At 46.9% G+C, this 16118-nt stretch overlaps 1 protein-coding gene across 2 annotated transcripts in view; it reads right to left on the minus strand.

Annotated features, from left to right (window-relative positions):
* The window catches only part of DENND2A (DENN domain containing 2A), a 56703-nt gene that overhangs the window by 27237 nt on the left and 13348 nt on the right, over positions 1 to 16118 (minus strand). For both annotated transcript variants that reach the window (XM_041398584.1, XM_041398585.1), the window contains exons 2-4: positions 7053 to 7151; positions 4179 to 5393; positions 3043 to 3170 (exon numbers count right to left, since the gene is read on the minus strand). In XM_041398584.1, the coding sequence (XP_041254518.1) occupies positions 3043 to 3170; positions 4179 to 5393; positions 7053 to 7123 (1414 nt within the window). In that variant the 5' untranslated portion in view covers positions 7124 to 7151. The remainder of the gene's footprint in view (positions 1 to 3042; positions 3171 to 4178; positions 5394 to 7052; positions 7152 to 16118) is intronic.

Below are 16118 nucleotides of genomic sequence, written 5' to 3' on the forward strand. Positions count from 1 at the left end.
CCCTGACACAGACAAATGCAGCCATAGAAACATATCACAGATACTACAGATGGAAAAGACCCTGTGAGCCCTCAAGTTCATTTTCCTGCGTCCAGAAGAGCTGTGATGTTCTCATGAACATTAGCTCATAACTACATTTCCTTCTTTCCAGTCCTCTGCTTGGAGTTGCTCAATGAAATTGTGAGCTGAAGCCTGGCATGAAGGTCCTCTCTCTGTTTAAGCCCCACATTTAGGGGCACGACACCTGGTCACCACTTACATGGGGTTGAAGTGATGCCCTGCCCTTGGGCTGACTGCAGAAGGATTTAATCTACACTCTGAACATGAATATCTATCACACAATCTAGGATTTCAAACATGTCTACCAATCATGGAGACCTCAATCTCACATGCTGTACTTTCAAAAGGAGGAAGGATTAAGCCATTCAAAGTCAGGATGCTCCTCCCCTGGAGAAGGATGGGAATGAGAGCATGTGGCACACAAGGCACACCTCTGAAGTAGATGTAGGTTCCTTTCTTCCCAGTAATTCTGGAGATGAGGCACACAACTAATTTGAGTTTTAAACACCCAAAATCATATGTAATGAACTTCTTATATCCCACTCTTCAGCAGTACTAGGGGATGTAAACCTAAGTGTGTTCACAAAGAGCACAACTCTGACAAAGCAGGTTGGTCAAACCCAAGCACCTAAGAAACCACTGACAAAGGCTCAGCCCAAGAACCTGCACAGGCAAATGATATGTTATGAGCCTTGTCTCTTCACTTCTCTCATTTCATGCCCTATCACAGTGGACAGCTGGACCCGAAGCAACTGCCTTTCTCTTACTGGTACATAATGCTTAGCTGAGAGTGAAGACTGGAAGCCAGGGGTGCTGCACATCCCTGCAGCAGGACCAGTAATAGCTGTGGGATCTGTCTGACTGGTGTACTCCCACCTGCCTGCCCATCTGGGGCAGGAGTGCAGCTCAACTCTTCAGACAAGGACAGAAACCCAAGTCTTTCCCAGCACTGTCCTCTCCAGTAGCTGGTGACATCCAGCGCTCCAGCAGGGAATCCAAATTCACCATGGAGAAGGCAAGTGGGTGTGACACTAGGAAAGCAAGGCTGCACTAACACTTGGTCAGCAAACATTCTCCTGTCCCTGAAACTGGCTCCACTTTCTAATTTCAATGGCCTCTTTCAGTATTGAAAATGTACTTCAGCTGTCATGCAACTGGGAAGATTGGAGAAAAAAAGAACAAGCTTGGATTCTGCTGCTTGTCCCATCCTCAAACTGTTAAACAAGTCAAATTAGCTTCAGCCTAGAAGAAAGAATACAATTTCCCTCTTTTTTACAAATTAACCTTGCCATCCATCGGCCAGCTCCTAATATTCCAGATAAGCAATGGTGAACAGGGGAAAAGAGAGCGCATGAAGGAAATCTGTGTGACTTGCTAGGAACTGGAACCATTATCCCACCAGCAGCTGAAACCCCCTAAGTCACACATATGAGTGTGTGCATGTGTTTGCTTGCACATGCTGATGGGCACATGTGATTGTCTGTGGGCCAGCAGCAGTGTCCTGCAGCTGAAGTCTTGCTTCCCCCTCCACTGGTGAGGTTTTCACACAATTGTCTTATGGATTAAACTTGTCTGTGGTCTTGCGAAAAACAAAACTACAGCTCTTTATTTTGAGTTATCCCTGTCCACCCCTCTTCCCAAGCTTCCATGGTAACACCACCAGGATTGCAGGAACCAATTAAAGATCACTGACTCCAGGCAAAGCCGTAACATGCAGCAAGAAAACGAAAAACAAACATGCTCTATTAGCTGACAATTACCTATAACTTTGTATTCTTCTAATCTTTGCAAGTAAAAGCTGGAGGGGAGAGGAACTTTGGGCTGATATTTGAGTTCCCTGCACACTTGGGACATGCGGTTGTGCTTGTGTTTGAATAGATGGATTTGCCTTCACAGCCACTCTGTAATGCTATCCATGTTATTCCAGCTGACAAGGTGACCCTTACTCAGTGGTTTCTGAGACCTCCCATCATGCCCCAACACAAAAACCCCACAGCAGCTGCTTAGACACTCCCTGTTCCTTTGGCCCCCCAAGAGAAGAGAAGAAAAAAAGCAAACACAAGGCTCTTAGCTCCACCAATGAGGCCGACAGCTTCAAAAATGTCAGAAAGGATGGATTAGAATTGCCTTGTCTGCCATTAGCCCCAAAGGAACATGGTTCCTTTCAGAGTCCTTTCTCATTAAGTATGATCAGATTTTATTCATATCAAAAAAATAATGCCTGGCCTGCTCCAGAGAAAGTACAGCTCCTCCTATGACGAACAACTACAGAGCACCTTTGTAAGATTACTGCAGCCTGGCAAGAGCTGATGCAGCTATTCCCTTCCTCATCTGCTGACCTCCGCCAAGAGATTTATACAGCACCAGCCTACAGCTACTAAAATTCATTAAGGCTTTTTCAAGGGGGACACTTCTATGTTCCGTCAAAGACCACATAACTCACAATATTAAAAAACACTATATAAATGGAGAGGGTTAGAGGAAATAGTCTTTAAAATGGCATTGATTTGACACTGAAGTTAGAGAACTAAATAAAACTCAATTTCAAAGAGTGTGGGACCCAGTTTCTTAATTGCAATGGTACCTGAAGCCATACACAGTCCTATTCCTGAGCTGTGGAACTGACTTCAAGGCTATGTTTTCAGACTGTTCGCATTATCTCAGCAGTGACAAAATCACCACAATGGACAGATCTGAGCTGTGAGAACTAATCCACAGGACAAAAGAAAGGCAGAGAAGATACGCCAGCAAAAAATAAAAGCTGCTTCCCATATGCCTCAGGTTTATCTTTGAAGCTGATGAGCTTTGAAGTTCCCCATCCATTTTTCTTATTACTTGCCAATAATATGCGCAAAATGTGTCCTGGTTTACATTTGGATAATAAACACACTTTATTCAGCACCTCTGCGGAATGCCTGTTGACCACGAGTCCCTGCTACTCGGGACTAGCAGCCAGCTCCTGCCCCTGTGCAGGGCTCTTACCCAGGATGTCTTCATAGACGTTCTCCTCAGATAAAGTGCGTGTGAGGGCCAGCTTGGTCTGTGCGTACCAATCCACCCGGCCGTGCTCGGATGACGACTGCAGCAAGTCTTCAAACTCATACGATTTCCTGCACCAGGGAGCGGGGGAAGAGGGGCAGAGAGGAGAGTGATGCAGTTAACCAGCATTTATAACCAAATTACAGCTAATTCACTTCTCCAAAGTGCGACACAGCTGGCAAAATAAATCACTGAGAATGTTTCACTGCCTCGTGCCATATAAAGCATGAAAAAGCAATACTGAGATTAGCTGTTTTTATCAGCCACACAAATAAAGGCATTTGGGCATGCCATAGATAATCTCGGTTGTTATGGCAATAGCACACTGTGAAGATGCGAGTGTGAAATGGCACATCCTGGAACACTGCACAGAACCTTAGGACATGAGAGGTCCCATTTACAGCACAGATCCCACCCCCAAAAAGTGTAAGAGGGCCCCAAAATCAGCTCTCCAAGCAGCAGAGAAAAACTTGCTTGCAGAATGGTAGGATGGGTAAAACTGTGCCCTCCATAAACAAATCTAGCAAGTTTTGATTTCCTTTCTGCAACAGAGCCAGGAACTTTTAAGAGACAATTTATACAGAGGGCAATAGAAAAGCTGTGTAGTTTCTGTTCTCCACCCCAAAAATGTGTGACAATCATGTGAGAGCGGATAAAAGGCAAGCAAGCACTCCACAAGAATATATACACATCAGATTCACTGAGGTTTACTGTGGACAGTGAAAATGCTGCAGTAGAGACTAGAGATTATCATTCCAAACACTGTTCCAGACCAGCTGTGGTCATTTTGTAATTAAATAGAGTTTCTCCTAAGAAAACCAAACAAAACCCCAAATCCCTCAATTTTGGGTTTGAAGGTTAAGCCATGTAATACAGTGACCTTAAATCTGCCATGACTTATCCCTCCAGTTACCCTGTGGAGTAGTGCTGGCCACTCATACATTCTCAGAGACATGACTGAATGCTGATTATTCTGGAGATTCTGAGCAAAAAGGGAAGATTTGTCTCTCTCAGAGAAAGATGGGAAGGTGGGACTCCACCATGAAGACCAACAGCTCCATGAAACACAGCCCCATTACCTGTGGTCAGCGTTGTTCTTGTGCTTCCCGCTCCAGAGCCTCCTGCTGACAGCTGATGGGGGAGGAGAGGAGGGCAGAGGAGGGGGAGGAATGGATGGCAGAGGGGGTAAGTTTCTTTTATTCCTAACTGCTGGCACCCAGTCCTCTTCCCCCTCATGTTTGAAAGTCCGCCGAGGCTTGGGCAGTGGGTTGATGAAGGGCTTCTTCTCCGGCACCCCCGGCTCTGTGTACACATTCTCCAGTGTGCAGTGCTTGGGTTTCACATGAGAAGTTCTTATCTCTTCTAGAGTCCCAAAAATCGGCTCACTGACTTCAGAGTCCACTCCAAGAAGCCTTTTGTTGAGCTCAGTCCCGCATATGCCCTCATGGCCCTCAGGAGCGCTGTGCCCTTGTGCTGCCTTCTCCTGCAAGCACTGTGGGGAATAGTAAGTACCAGGCAACTGTGGCTGCAGCTCTGCTGAGCCATCTTTCAAAGCCTGCTCTAGCTTCTTGACCTGACTAAGCACTGAAATATTCTCCTTCTGGACCTCCCACTTCCCACCTTTCACTTCCTTGCATTTTCCAGGGCTGAACTCCATTTCCTCATCCTTCTGCGCTTCCCTTTTTTGCTCTGCTGCTTGCCCTGTGCCTTTCTGAGTTCCTGCTTTCCGCTCATTCTCTTTGCCTGCCCCTTTGCATTCCAGTTCCCAGCTCATAAGTCTCTTGGTATCTGCTTTCCGAGTCACCAGTGCTTCCCCACTCATCTTCTCAGTTACACAAGGCATCTTGTGCTCCTCTTTAACTCCTGCCTCCTCCTCCTCCCTGCGAGGAGCAGACTGCGTTTCCTTTTTCCCTTCCCATTCTGAAATTTTGTCCTTGATGCTGAAGGACTTATTCCTCAAGCCAATTTTTCCAGGTGACCGTGTATTCTGTGTGCCTCCTATCTGTCTCCTGATGATTTTATTGTTTTCTTTGACATTCAGATCCACAGACGGGTCACTGATGATCATTTTAGGACTAAGCATGTTCTGCTGAAAGCAGTTGAGCCTTGGATCCAGCATCAAGTTCTCCAAGGCTCCCAGTGGGTTCTTCACCACAGATGAAACTGGTTCAGCTTCAGGTGTTGAACCCAGGGCAACAGAGGAACCTTCAAAACATTTCTCACTCAAAAATCCACACAGAGGTTTTTCTAATTCCGTCACAGCTGCTGTATTGTTTTTATCTGCAAACTTGATCCTGCATATCAAAGGCAAAAGGAAAGAAATATTCACTGCCATTGCTCATCCTTGGTTTAGCTCACCAGCTCCTCAAGCTTTACTCATAAAGGTGATGGTAGAGGATGCCCAAACCAAGCACTTGATATGGGCTTTAAGGGAAGGATGCTCAGGGAAAGGTCCTTCTAGCCAGAACATACTGCCCTTCTCTCATTAAAACCAAGATGAGGTTGGAAATGGAGCCATTCTCTGTGGAAGAAGTAAGCTGCAGGTTAGGGAGGTATTTTTTGTACCTCAGACATGCTGATACCAATGAGAGCTTCATCAATGTGCATGTGTGTGTGTGCAGAAGTGCTTTGGAAGAAGAGCTTTGGACATCATCAGGCATTAAGCAAAAAAAAAAAAAAAAACACAAAATGGACTCCCTGCAAACAACAGCAAAATTACTGCTGTTACACAGAGGAGAAAGCATAATTACTCATGTTACACAGAGGTTCAGCTGGCATTCCTATAGTGCCTGCTCAGAGGATCTCTCTCAGTCCATCACAATATTCCCCAAATGCATATTGATGCCCAAAGACTGCACTTTTATTATTCCATTCTATGGGCTCTACTGTCCCAGTCCACACGTGCACTTAGCCGCCCCCATGCACTCAGGCACACTCCCACAGCAGCCAGAAACCAGATTCAACATTCTCAGATTAAACATCTTCACTGTTTGGGTCCAAAGTGCAACAAAAATTCCAAATACACTTAGTCTAGAGATTTCCAAGTATGTGAAACCACAGTATCAATATTTTGTCAATATCCTGCTGAATAGGCAGTTAGTCCAATACAAAATGTTTCTGAACTGAAGCACTTGGCTACATCTTTGAGGTTTGCCTGGGCTTGGGAAAGAGCACCAAGACAACAAAAGGTAATTACTGGGATGCAAACCCATATAATTAGTCCCATTTAATCACAATCCCAACATTAAGATTCAACTTAGGAAATCGCTCCATTAACTTAAATTGGCAATTGTGCCTCTTCCAGAACTTAGCAGTCTTGTAAGAGCATCCCTGGGGATACCCTGAGTGCTGTGAGGCCTGGAGCTTTGTCCTGCAGCTAAGCAGTGCTGGCAGCCAATGCAGACTCGGTTGTGGTGCAAACTGAGTCTGGGACAGGCTTCTGAGAGGAACCAGATCTGAGCCACACCTGCTCTTCCTCAGCCTCACAGATACTTAACTCCTGGCTGGGCAGTGACACTGTGCTTTGGTTAAGAGCTGCTGCTGTGAACCCCACCAGCTTTCCCCAGTCGCGCGTCACAGTGCCATGGTGGTTGGACCTCAGAGCAGAAGCCACCCTGCAATGGGTGGGGACAGTGGTGCTCCTCTGAGGAGTCTCCAGGCTTAAAGAAGTGTTTAAGCAGGGCAGAGCAAACATTGACAGAGATATCATCAGCACAAGTGGTCTTGCCTTGGGGCAGAACTTTTCCAGCACTGTGAGTTGGGAATATTACAAGTCTGACTGGATGATTTAACACACAGAATCGCAAGGTGGGACCTATGGGGTGTGTTTCAATGTGGGAGGAGAGAGGGACACTGCCCAGCAGAGAGAAGGTTTCCTTCCTTTCGTTTTCTTTGTGCTGGGGATAATAAAGACAAGCAAAGCACACTGGCACTGGAACATGGAAAGCTCTCACCTCTCACCAGACTTGCAGACAGCACCCCCAAACTTGCTGCTCACATCAGCCGCCTTGCTTGCTGTCATCATGTCAGCACACAGCAGGGCAGCAGGTCACCTGCAGACAGACACAAGGAAGAAGCATTGCTCTCTGCTCAGCATCCTTCTCTTTTCCTTCTACACACAGACACATACACACGTTTCTCCTTGAAATCCAGGAGAGGAGCTGAAGCAAGACATGACAGCTCTCTGAGGACAGCCCAGGCTTCCTCCCCTGCAAAACGGGAAGAGGGGTGACAGCAACACCCCTCAGAAGCCCAGTGAGGAGTTGACAGTTTTTGAGGGCAAAAATTGTTTTTGGCTCAGCATCAATTGCTGTACCTTGAATTAAATATGGAGAACATTTCAAGAAGGCTTTTACTGTTGTCAAAATCTCATCAGATTTAGATTTTTTCCCCTTGCAGAAGACTAAACCAAAACCAATTTTATAACAACCTGTGTTAAGGCCACAGGTCTGAAGTCCCTGGTAAACATACAACACTGTCACAACATTTGAAGCTTGGGATAAACAATTTAGCCCAAAGGAAAAGTTGGGAAAACATTTTAGCCTGAAGAGACACTGCACTGCAGCCAGTGGTCTTCTCTCTGTTGGGCCATGTTAGCCTGCTACTGATCTCATTTCAGAGGACAACTCTGTGTGGGGATAAGATACATCATTCACAAAAATGAGTCATTCTGTTTGCCTTATGATTTCTAGCACTCTTGGAATGACTGTCCCTCTCTTAGAGTGCCACTGCTACCCAGTCAATGCAACAGACTCCATCTCCATTTTATTGTGCTGCAATGCTCTTTTTGATAAATAGAAAATGGAAGAATTACTCTGTTACTCTGCAGCACCATCTCTGCTCAATTATCAGGGTGGTCTGCCTGCTCTAAAGCATTGCAATGACAACAGGCTCACCATCTTGTAGGCAATACTTGGAAAAGTCTCTCAGATATCTTCTGCCAGAGGCTGCCCTGCCATGCCTGGCATTTGACAAGATCAAATGCCTCTCGTCATTAAAAAAACATATAGCCCACCACACCAGAAACAGGAAAGAATAAAAGGATCTCTCGTTTCCACTGTTTAAGTTTTTGGGCAGAGAAAGGAAAAAGTGAGGTGGGGGAGGAGGTTGGCAGGGAAATCAGTTTTGTTTGTTCACAGTTTTCTCTCCCTCCTTTTATTCCATACTGGCAATGTTCCTGAGGCGAGGACTGAACTCTGGGTCAACTCAATGTGTACACACTCAGGGCAGCTCATTGCTAACCATTTAACAGACTCTCTCTTCCCAGACAATAAACCCCCTTGGCTTCTCTCCCTCATTAGTAACTGGAACAAGCATCCACTTCACTTCTAGACACAGAGCAGCCTTGCAATACTGTCAAGAAAATTTACCAGCCCAAGGACCAAAATCTATTCATCCATCCGTTAACTGTTATGGATTGAAAATAATGAAAAACTAACCATACTTGTGGCCTTGGCCAAAGAATGACTCACCCAGGCAGCCAAAGCAGATTCCTGCAAAGCTACAACAGAGTCTGCTCTGCACTTGGTTTACAACATCCCTAGAGCAGGGACAGTCTCTTCACTCAGCACTCACTTGGTGCCTTGCAGCTCCTCATCACTGCCTTTAGCGGTGAGAAATACATTTCTTGTGTTCACACACACAATCCCTGTGGCTCTGCTGAAACATCACATGTTCACCAGGGAAGCACTCCTTTGTCTTCATGAGATCACCTACTTTCCCCATCAGGAAACTCCATCTCTCAGCCTTTTCCAACAGCCCGCGAGCAAACCCTGTTTGAAAACGAACATCTGGGTACCAGCAGATGTGTGCTGGTGCTCGGCAGTCAGCTCCCTGGCAGGCCTCCTGTGGGACAGGCCAAAAGCAGATGATACAGACTAAGAGGTGCACTTGTTCTTCCTCTGTGGTGGATGGGACAGACTCCACAGCCCTGATTTGCAGAAGTGAGCCACAAAACAGCTGCTGAGTGCTGCAAGAGTCTCCCAGGAAAGGAGCACCACTGCAAGCAGCATATGAGCATGACTTGGAACAAGGGCAGAGGGACATCTGTCCTTCCAGGCACAAGTGTGGCTAGAGTAACCAAAGCAACACACTCACACTAGGCAGACTAAAGGGTGGTTGAGGAGCTCCCAAAGCTGTGACAACAGCCAGGTACCTACTGACACCCCCAGTGACAACACACACTGCTTAGGGAGTGAAGTCATCCCTAAGAGACACATGGGCAGCTGTGCCTTCTCTCTGAGCAGCAGGGCACACATGGTGCTCTCAGCTTCACCTAGAGGATCACTGCAGCACGTTAGGTACCCCTCAGTAAGTCCAACAATCAAATAATTTCCCAGGGCCAAGCACAATCCCAGATGAGCTTCAGAGGTGATATGATCATCTCTTCCAATAAGATCACTAGAAATAACTCTCAGGCCTGACCCACAGGCATTGCCAACAACCGAGCAGAGGAATTGCGATGGCAATGATGGAAAATTGCCTCCAGCAGACAGAGAATATCTACTTTTGTTTTCCAAGTTTTGGCTGCACAAGACACCCAGAGCTAACACAACAGTTCATTGTGAAGGGCAAAAGGAACTCTTGTCCCTCCTGACTGCCCACATCTCTCCTACAATCAACTACACACTGCCCTATGTGCTGGCTCAGGCCCTCTGGAGCATCTCCGTGACCTGCTAGAGCTCACTGAGAGTTTCTGACAAAGCAGCACATGGAAGGGGCCCAACACAAACCAAATATGCTACAAGGGAGGTAATGAGGTTGTGTGCACAGGAGGGCAGAGGGGAGAGAGCACAAAAGAACATGCATACGGCTGGGGAAGGGAGGCCTGCCAGAGGCTGAGAAGTGTTATCTGAAATCTTTGCTTTCCTGCCTCATGAGCAATGTGACCAGGGCCCTACAAATGGCCTAGAAGAAACAAGCAGGGCTGAGTTCCATTAGCAGGAGACCCAAGAAGGACATACACACACCCATCAAGCTGGTACTTCTTGACAGGTTGCTGCTTTCTCTAAAAACCACACAAGAACTTTCTACCAGCAATGGGAGGCACAGCCCTGCAGAACCAGAGCCTGAGGCCACTGCATCTGGCACATCCATCCTGGAGCAGGACATCAAGGCCATGAAAGGGGAGAGAAGATACTGAGCCCCGTTTGGAGAACCTTGGCACTGCAATTTATTCCCTGCCATTGTTTGAGGGAACAAAGCACTCATCTGATAGTGTTTCAAAATTAAACTGGGAAAGGAAGGACAGGGGAGGAGGCGGGAGGAAAGAGGGAGGGGAGGGAGCTCTCAAACCTGTTGGCTGGGCCCTGGGAAGGATGTGAAGTCTCCCAGCAGATACCTCTCAGTGTATCTCCCACATGCACCCGGCCTCACAATTCCCAGGGCCATGTGATAGGGGCTTCCTGCTACCAAGTGAAGAGAGACCTACCCCGACCTCTCTCTTCCAAACAGAGTTCCTGCCTGCTTTGTGTTCGCACAGAGGCGTTTGTTTACTGATCTATCATTGGCATGCAGGAAACAGCCTTGACATGAGCTGTAATCATCTGTCTCCAGCAATAGCTGTTTGGCTTTCTTCTAATTTAAGTTTTCCTCCCGCCCCCCTTCCCCAGTGCCCTCTTCCCCACTTCCGATGCAAACGCTTTTGGAGTACACACATCTGGTTCAGGGCACGGGATACTATGCGATGTTTCCAGAGCAACCAGTGAATAAAAAAGAGGCACACTCCCACCCTCAAAGGGCAGAGAAGGCTTCCAGAGGAACACTTCCAGGGAGAGGAAGACACCAGCTTTGCCCACTGCACTTGGTGCAACCACCAGACGACGACAAAAGCCAGGGGAGCTCAAAGGCACTGCAGTCCATATTACTGGAAATGCACACAGCCAGCACACAGGTCACACACGAGGAGCCTGTCTCTGAGAGGGTCAGGCAGTGACAGCAGCAAACCTCCCAGGCCTCCCTTCTTTGCAGCTTTGTTCATGGGGAATAAACCAAGCATACCTCAAAGGTGGTTTTGGGTATTACCCTTGCTGCTTGCTGGAGGCCATATCTCATGGCTCCCTTTGCTCTGTTTACTCTGCTCCTCCCAAAAATTTCATCCATGTCCACATATGCTGCTGATGCATATGAACAGCACATTTGCTGGTACATACGAACAGCAAGGCTTCACAGCAACAAGAGCAACCTGCAGCTGGTCCAACTCTCCTCCATGAAGAAAAAAAGACATGTTGTGTTTCTCTTTGGTGCTCACAACCTGAGTCACTTTGAGCAGCCAAAGCGTACAAATCACATCTCCCTGCTCCAGTGCTTTACACAACAAAGGGTGCAGCACAAAGAGAGCAAAAAGGAGGCAACAATATATAACATATATACACATATAAAGAACAGGAAGGATGCCAAGAAGACAAAACACTAACAGGAAAAACATGAGTAAGGGGAAACCAACAGTTAAAGCCTTCAAGGCTCCCTCCCCCAGCCCTTGCTCTGTTTGGAGCCTGTTTTCCTTTGGGGGAAGAAGGAGGCATGAGGATGCGTGCCTGCGCTCACACACACAGCCACAGCACAGGCCCAGCCGTGCACAGCCCCAGCACCAGGCAGTGTGCACGTCCCCAGCATGAACATGCTGCCTTCCTGAGGCCACTGGCAGAGTGTAACCTCAGGAAGAAAGCCCCTGCTCAGCAGGGAGGACACAAGCCAAGCAGGGATGCAGCCAGAGCTGAGACAGGCACTAGGATCCAGGAGAGGCTCCCCTGGTGAAACAAGATGCTTACAGTAGACGAATCCCTGACTGGAGGTGACCAACACCAACCCAGCAGCAAGGCATGGGTTTCCTCAACTTGAGCTCCACAACACGTGCCATGAGCCTTCCCTAGCTGGCAGCTCGAACAGCTTCTCCTCAGACAACTTACACAAAGTCCACTTCTTTCCTCTCCTGGTCAGTCCTGCAGATGGGCCACCCCCACAGCAGCAGGGCTTCTCAGAAAGGATCAATCAGCTCACTCATGAAGAAAAACCTTTTTACCAAGAGGATGACCAAGACCAGAGAGATGGTGGAGGCCCCGCCCTTGGAGATACCCAGTACCCAACTGGACAATGTCCCAAACAAGCTGCCCTACATGACCACACTCATAGCATGGGGTTGTATTTGCCACCTCCAGAGGTGCCTTCCCACCTCAGCTACTCTGCCATCCTGTGCCGGGCACAGTCAGCTTAGGGCAAGGTGACCTCTTTGCAGACACTGATAGTCTTGGCTACGTGAATCTCGTGAAGACTGAGGACACCAACAGCAGGATTGCTTAGTTTGTCACACTCGTAATGAGATCCTAATTGTAGATAATTCTAGATAATCAGGGCCAAGTCACTTGTTAAAGAGAAAAAAGCGGATAAACTTACGCAAAATATATTGATAAAGGACCAACGACTGGGAAGTGACATGCTCCTACAGTATCTTTTAGAGCCAGATCCCACATAGCCTCCTATTCCCCTCACCCCACTTCATCCTAACTTTTCCCTTTGATATATCATATCTTACACCACAGGGCTTACAAGGGGGTCAGGAGAATCCCATGTGTCAAAACAAACTGTATTTTCAAAAAACCCCAGTGAAATTGACGTACCACAACCTCTGCCTTTGTGCAACACTCCATGTCAGGGGAACAAGGCTACAATGCCAGGAATGCAAGAATTGGCCGTGTCCAGCAAAGCTGCGCTGGGTGTTAGGACATGTCTTTAATTTTATTATATAATTTGGTCTCATGACCTTCCCCCTCTCTAAGCACACAGAACAAACTCTGCCTGCTTATATGTCTTTAACCTGACTGAAAGGATTACCATGGTTCAAGGGCCTGCCCTGCTCCTCCCTTGGCTGCCAGCAAGGTGGTCCCATCCCTGCCCTTGGTAAAAGACATGCCTCATCACATCTGATGGTTGCCATTGACTAAGGATGTGCCTACTTTTTTCCTCCCTTCTTGCTTTTGCTTTGTATAAGCTCCTATGCTTGTAAAGCCCTTTCAAGCTAGGACAGGCTCACAAGCTGCCTGGTTCAATGCCCTAAACCAGCAAAGAAATAAAAGGGGGGGGAAGCACAAAGTTTTCTGCTCAGATAGCAACATCAGTCACCTGTCTGGGAAAACCTAATGAGCACTGAAACACATGGAAGGAATCATAGAATGATTTGAGCTGGAAGGGGCCTTGAAAATCACTGAATTCCAATCCCCCTTGCCAGGGCTGGCAATAAGATTCTGCTTGTAAAGAAGTTAACCCTCAGCAATGAGAAGAGGGAGCCAGCAGGACCTGCTGTGAGCAGTATCAGGGGGTGACCCCAGGTCTCTACTTCATCCTGAGACTATCCATATTCTGCAGTAAAGCAGATGGACCCTTGAGAAACTACTCTCACCTCTTGTCCATTACTTCCCTCCACCAACCATTTGCTGAAAGTTGTAGGTCAAACTCCACAGGGCTATCACCAGCACCACCTGCCTGACACTGGGAGCTGGAAGGACAGCACATCTGGTAACAAGGTAGCTCTAAAAACCTCTGCTGACCATGTGCCAGCTGAAACTTTCTTCCCACAGAGCCCTGGAAAAGTTAGGGTAGAGATCACTCAGGAATGGGAAAGGACAAATTCCTGATCCAAACAGCACTTCTATTTCAAAGCAGAAGATAAGTTTTCATAAAAGAAAAGCCTGATTTTCTTTTCAAACACAGGGGAAGCAGCAACAATTTTCTCCCCAGGCTCCACGCTAAAACAGATGAACCATTTTGGCTGAAGGCTTTCAAAAGTAATTCAGCCAGAGGCAATGCTCAGCATGGAAAAGTGCAGACTGAAACAAAAATAAAATCTTGACCTGAAGACAGTAATCAAAAACAGGGTCTCACAATATGAATTGCCTTCTGTTAAAGGTGGGGCTCGTTGCACCCACTATTATTAAGCTTGTCCCACATTTCCCATTGTTTTATTTTCTCTTTGTTCCTCCTTCTAAACACACAACAAACAGAAAAAAACCAAAACAACTCAGAGGGTATTCAACATTTCTTCAGTTTCCTTCACACGGACACACCCTCAGCTGAAAAACACAGCATTTTCAGGGTTAGTGGTGGGATGTTTCATGACCTTGTCAAAAAACCCAGAAACACTCTTTTTCTAACTCGCTGCCCCCAGTCACAGATTTAGTGCTGCATGCATAGAAGGTAAACACTGCTTTTCATCCTGGTGGCAAGGATGGTTTGTATGACTGCTTAGAGACATGATGAGTCTTAACTCCTGCAGGTAGGTTAACAAACAGTAAGAAAAAATTCACATGGAAAGGAAGAGAATGATTCAGTATTTTCCAATCTGGCAGCTAAAATGATTGCAATGCTTAATGGAATTATGTGTTTCAGGCTATGCTTTCTACAAGGAAGTAATGAAGAAAAGATTGAAAATAACCTGTAATTCCAGATGAGGAAACCAAGACCCTGGGAAGCGAGGGCAGGAGTAGAGGACACCCCTTCTGGGACAGTTCCTGGCATTACTAGATCATCTCCCTGTGTTTAAGGTCTTGTGTGAGCATTTGTGTGTACACAGTGGGGTTGCTCATCCCCTTTGAAGGGGTGATAATACTTGCTTTTGCTTTGCAGCCTAATAAATGAAAATTCAGTTACTTGAAGTCAAGGCTGAAGAAGACACTGGTGGTGAGTCCTTGCCTGCAGATTACATCAGTGGAGATGGTGATCAATACCTGGTATGATTGGCTTTGAAAGTACCCACAGAGAAGATGACTGTGAACAGTACAGAATAAAACAAAAGAAATCTGGACCAGATTCACACAAGCACACATCTGCCAGCAGCACACAGACAGACAGGATTAAACCAGATGCAGTGGAACTGGCTTCAGGTCCCAACAAAGTCAAAAAGAAACTGGCAAATACTCATTTCTACTAGTGCAGCTAAGTATTGTAGGTGCTTTTCCCTCCTTTAATTGGAGTGCTGTGTTACAAACATACCAGTCCTGCTACACAAGTAAATCACTTCCAGTCTAAAAGAACTGGAAAGAATTCAGGGTATTATGCTTATAAGAAACCCAAACATTTGACAGCATAGGAAACAACCTGTCACTAAAAAATAGTGTTCAGCTCATGAACCACACTGGAATTAATTTTTGATGTGGTGAGATAATCTCTGCTAGTCTAACATAAATGGGACCCAAAGAGGTCCCTTCGAGGAGCAACTCTGCAAAGTGTTTCCTGGCAGGAAGACAAATTGTCTCACATTCAGAAAGGAAATGAGAGCATTAAAAAGAAGAACCGCAACTTCTTCCAAAATAAGTTATCATCAGGGAGACAAATGGAGCCTCAGCAAATCTCTCCTTCGGTGGCCTTCACCCTGCAGGATGCTGACTCGTCCCTCCTGATGTGGATTTAGCACACAGCTTCCTGAAGTGTCCATCACCACAGCCTTGGGGCACCATCTGCATGCTCCATGAGACCTTCCTGTACCCACCCCAAGTCCATGACCTCCCACTACAGTCTGTCTCCATCAAGCATCACCTTCTAAGCTCAAGCAAAAAGTCACCCACAGATTGCTTTTGGGTTCAGGAGATCCCGCTTCCCTCTGTCTCCTCCAAGCTCCTCTTTGCTCCTACACTCACTCTCCCACGTATCTTGGCCATCACAAAGGCAGAACCTGTTTATGGCAGACCTTATTCTTTATGGAAACCTTCCAGCCCCAGCACAGCACATCATCCCCTCACCCAGCCTTCCTGAGCAGAGAGCAGGGCCAGGCAGCACGTGAGCTGCCCAAGATTTGGCCATCACGAGGAGGAAGCTCACACAGCTCCAAGGAGGAATAAACCTCTGCAAAGAGGGCCTGCATTTATTTATTTTTGCAGAAAGAAAGCCACTCTCGGGGGGGGTGTGCGTGCGTGTGTGAGTGTGTTTGTGTCGGGACAATGGGAAAAAGGACAGTGGAGCGGAGCTGCCAGGAAACAGTCGGCCATCTGCCCGTGCAGAGCGCAGTTTTCCCTTTCCTTTTGTATTGAGAG

The sequence above is a fragment of the Onychostruthus taczanowskii genome, unplaced genomic scaffold, assembly GCF_017590055.1.
Source record: "Onychostruthus taczanowskii isolate IOZ18803 unplaced genomic scaffold, ASM1759005v1 scaffold15, whole genome shotgun sequence".
In the NCBI taxonomy this organism is placed as follows: domain Eukaryota; kingdom Metazoa; phylum Chordata; class Aves; order Passeriformes; family Passeridae; genus Onychostruthus; species Onychostruthus taczanowskii.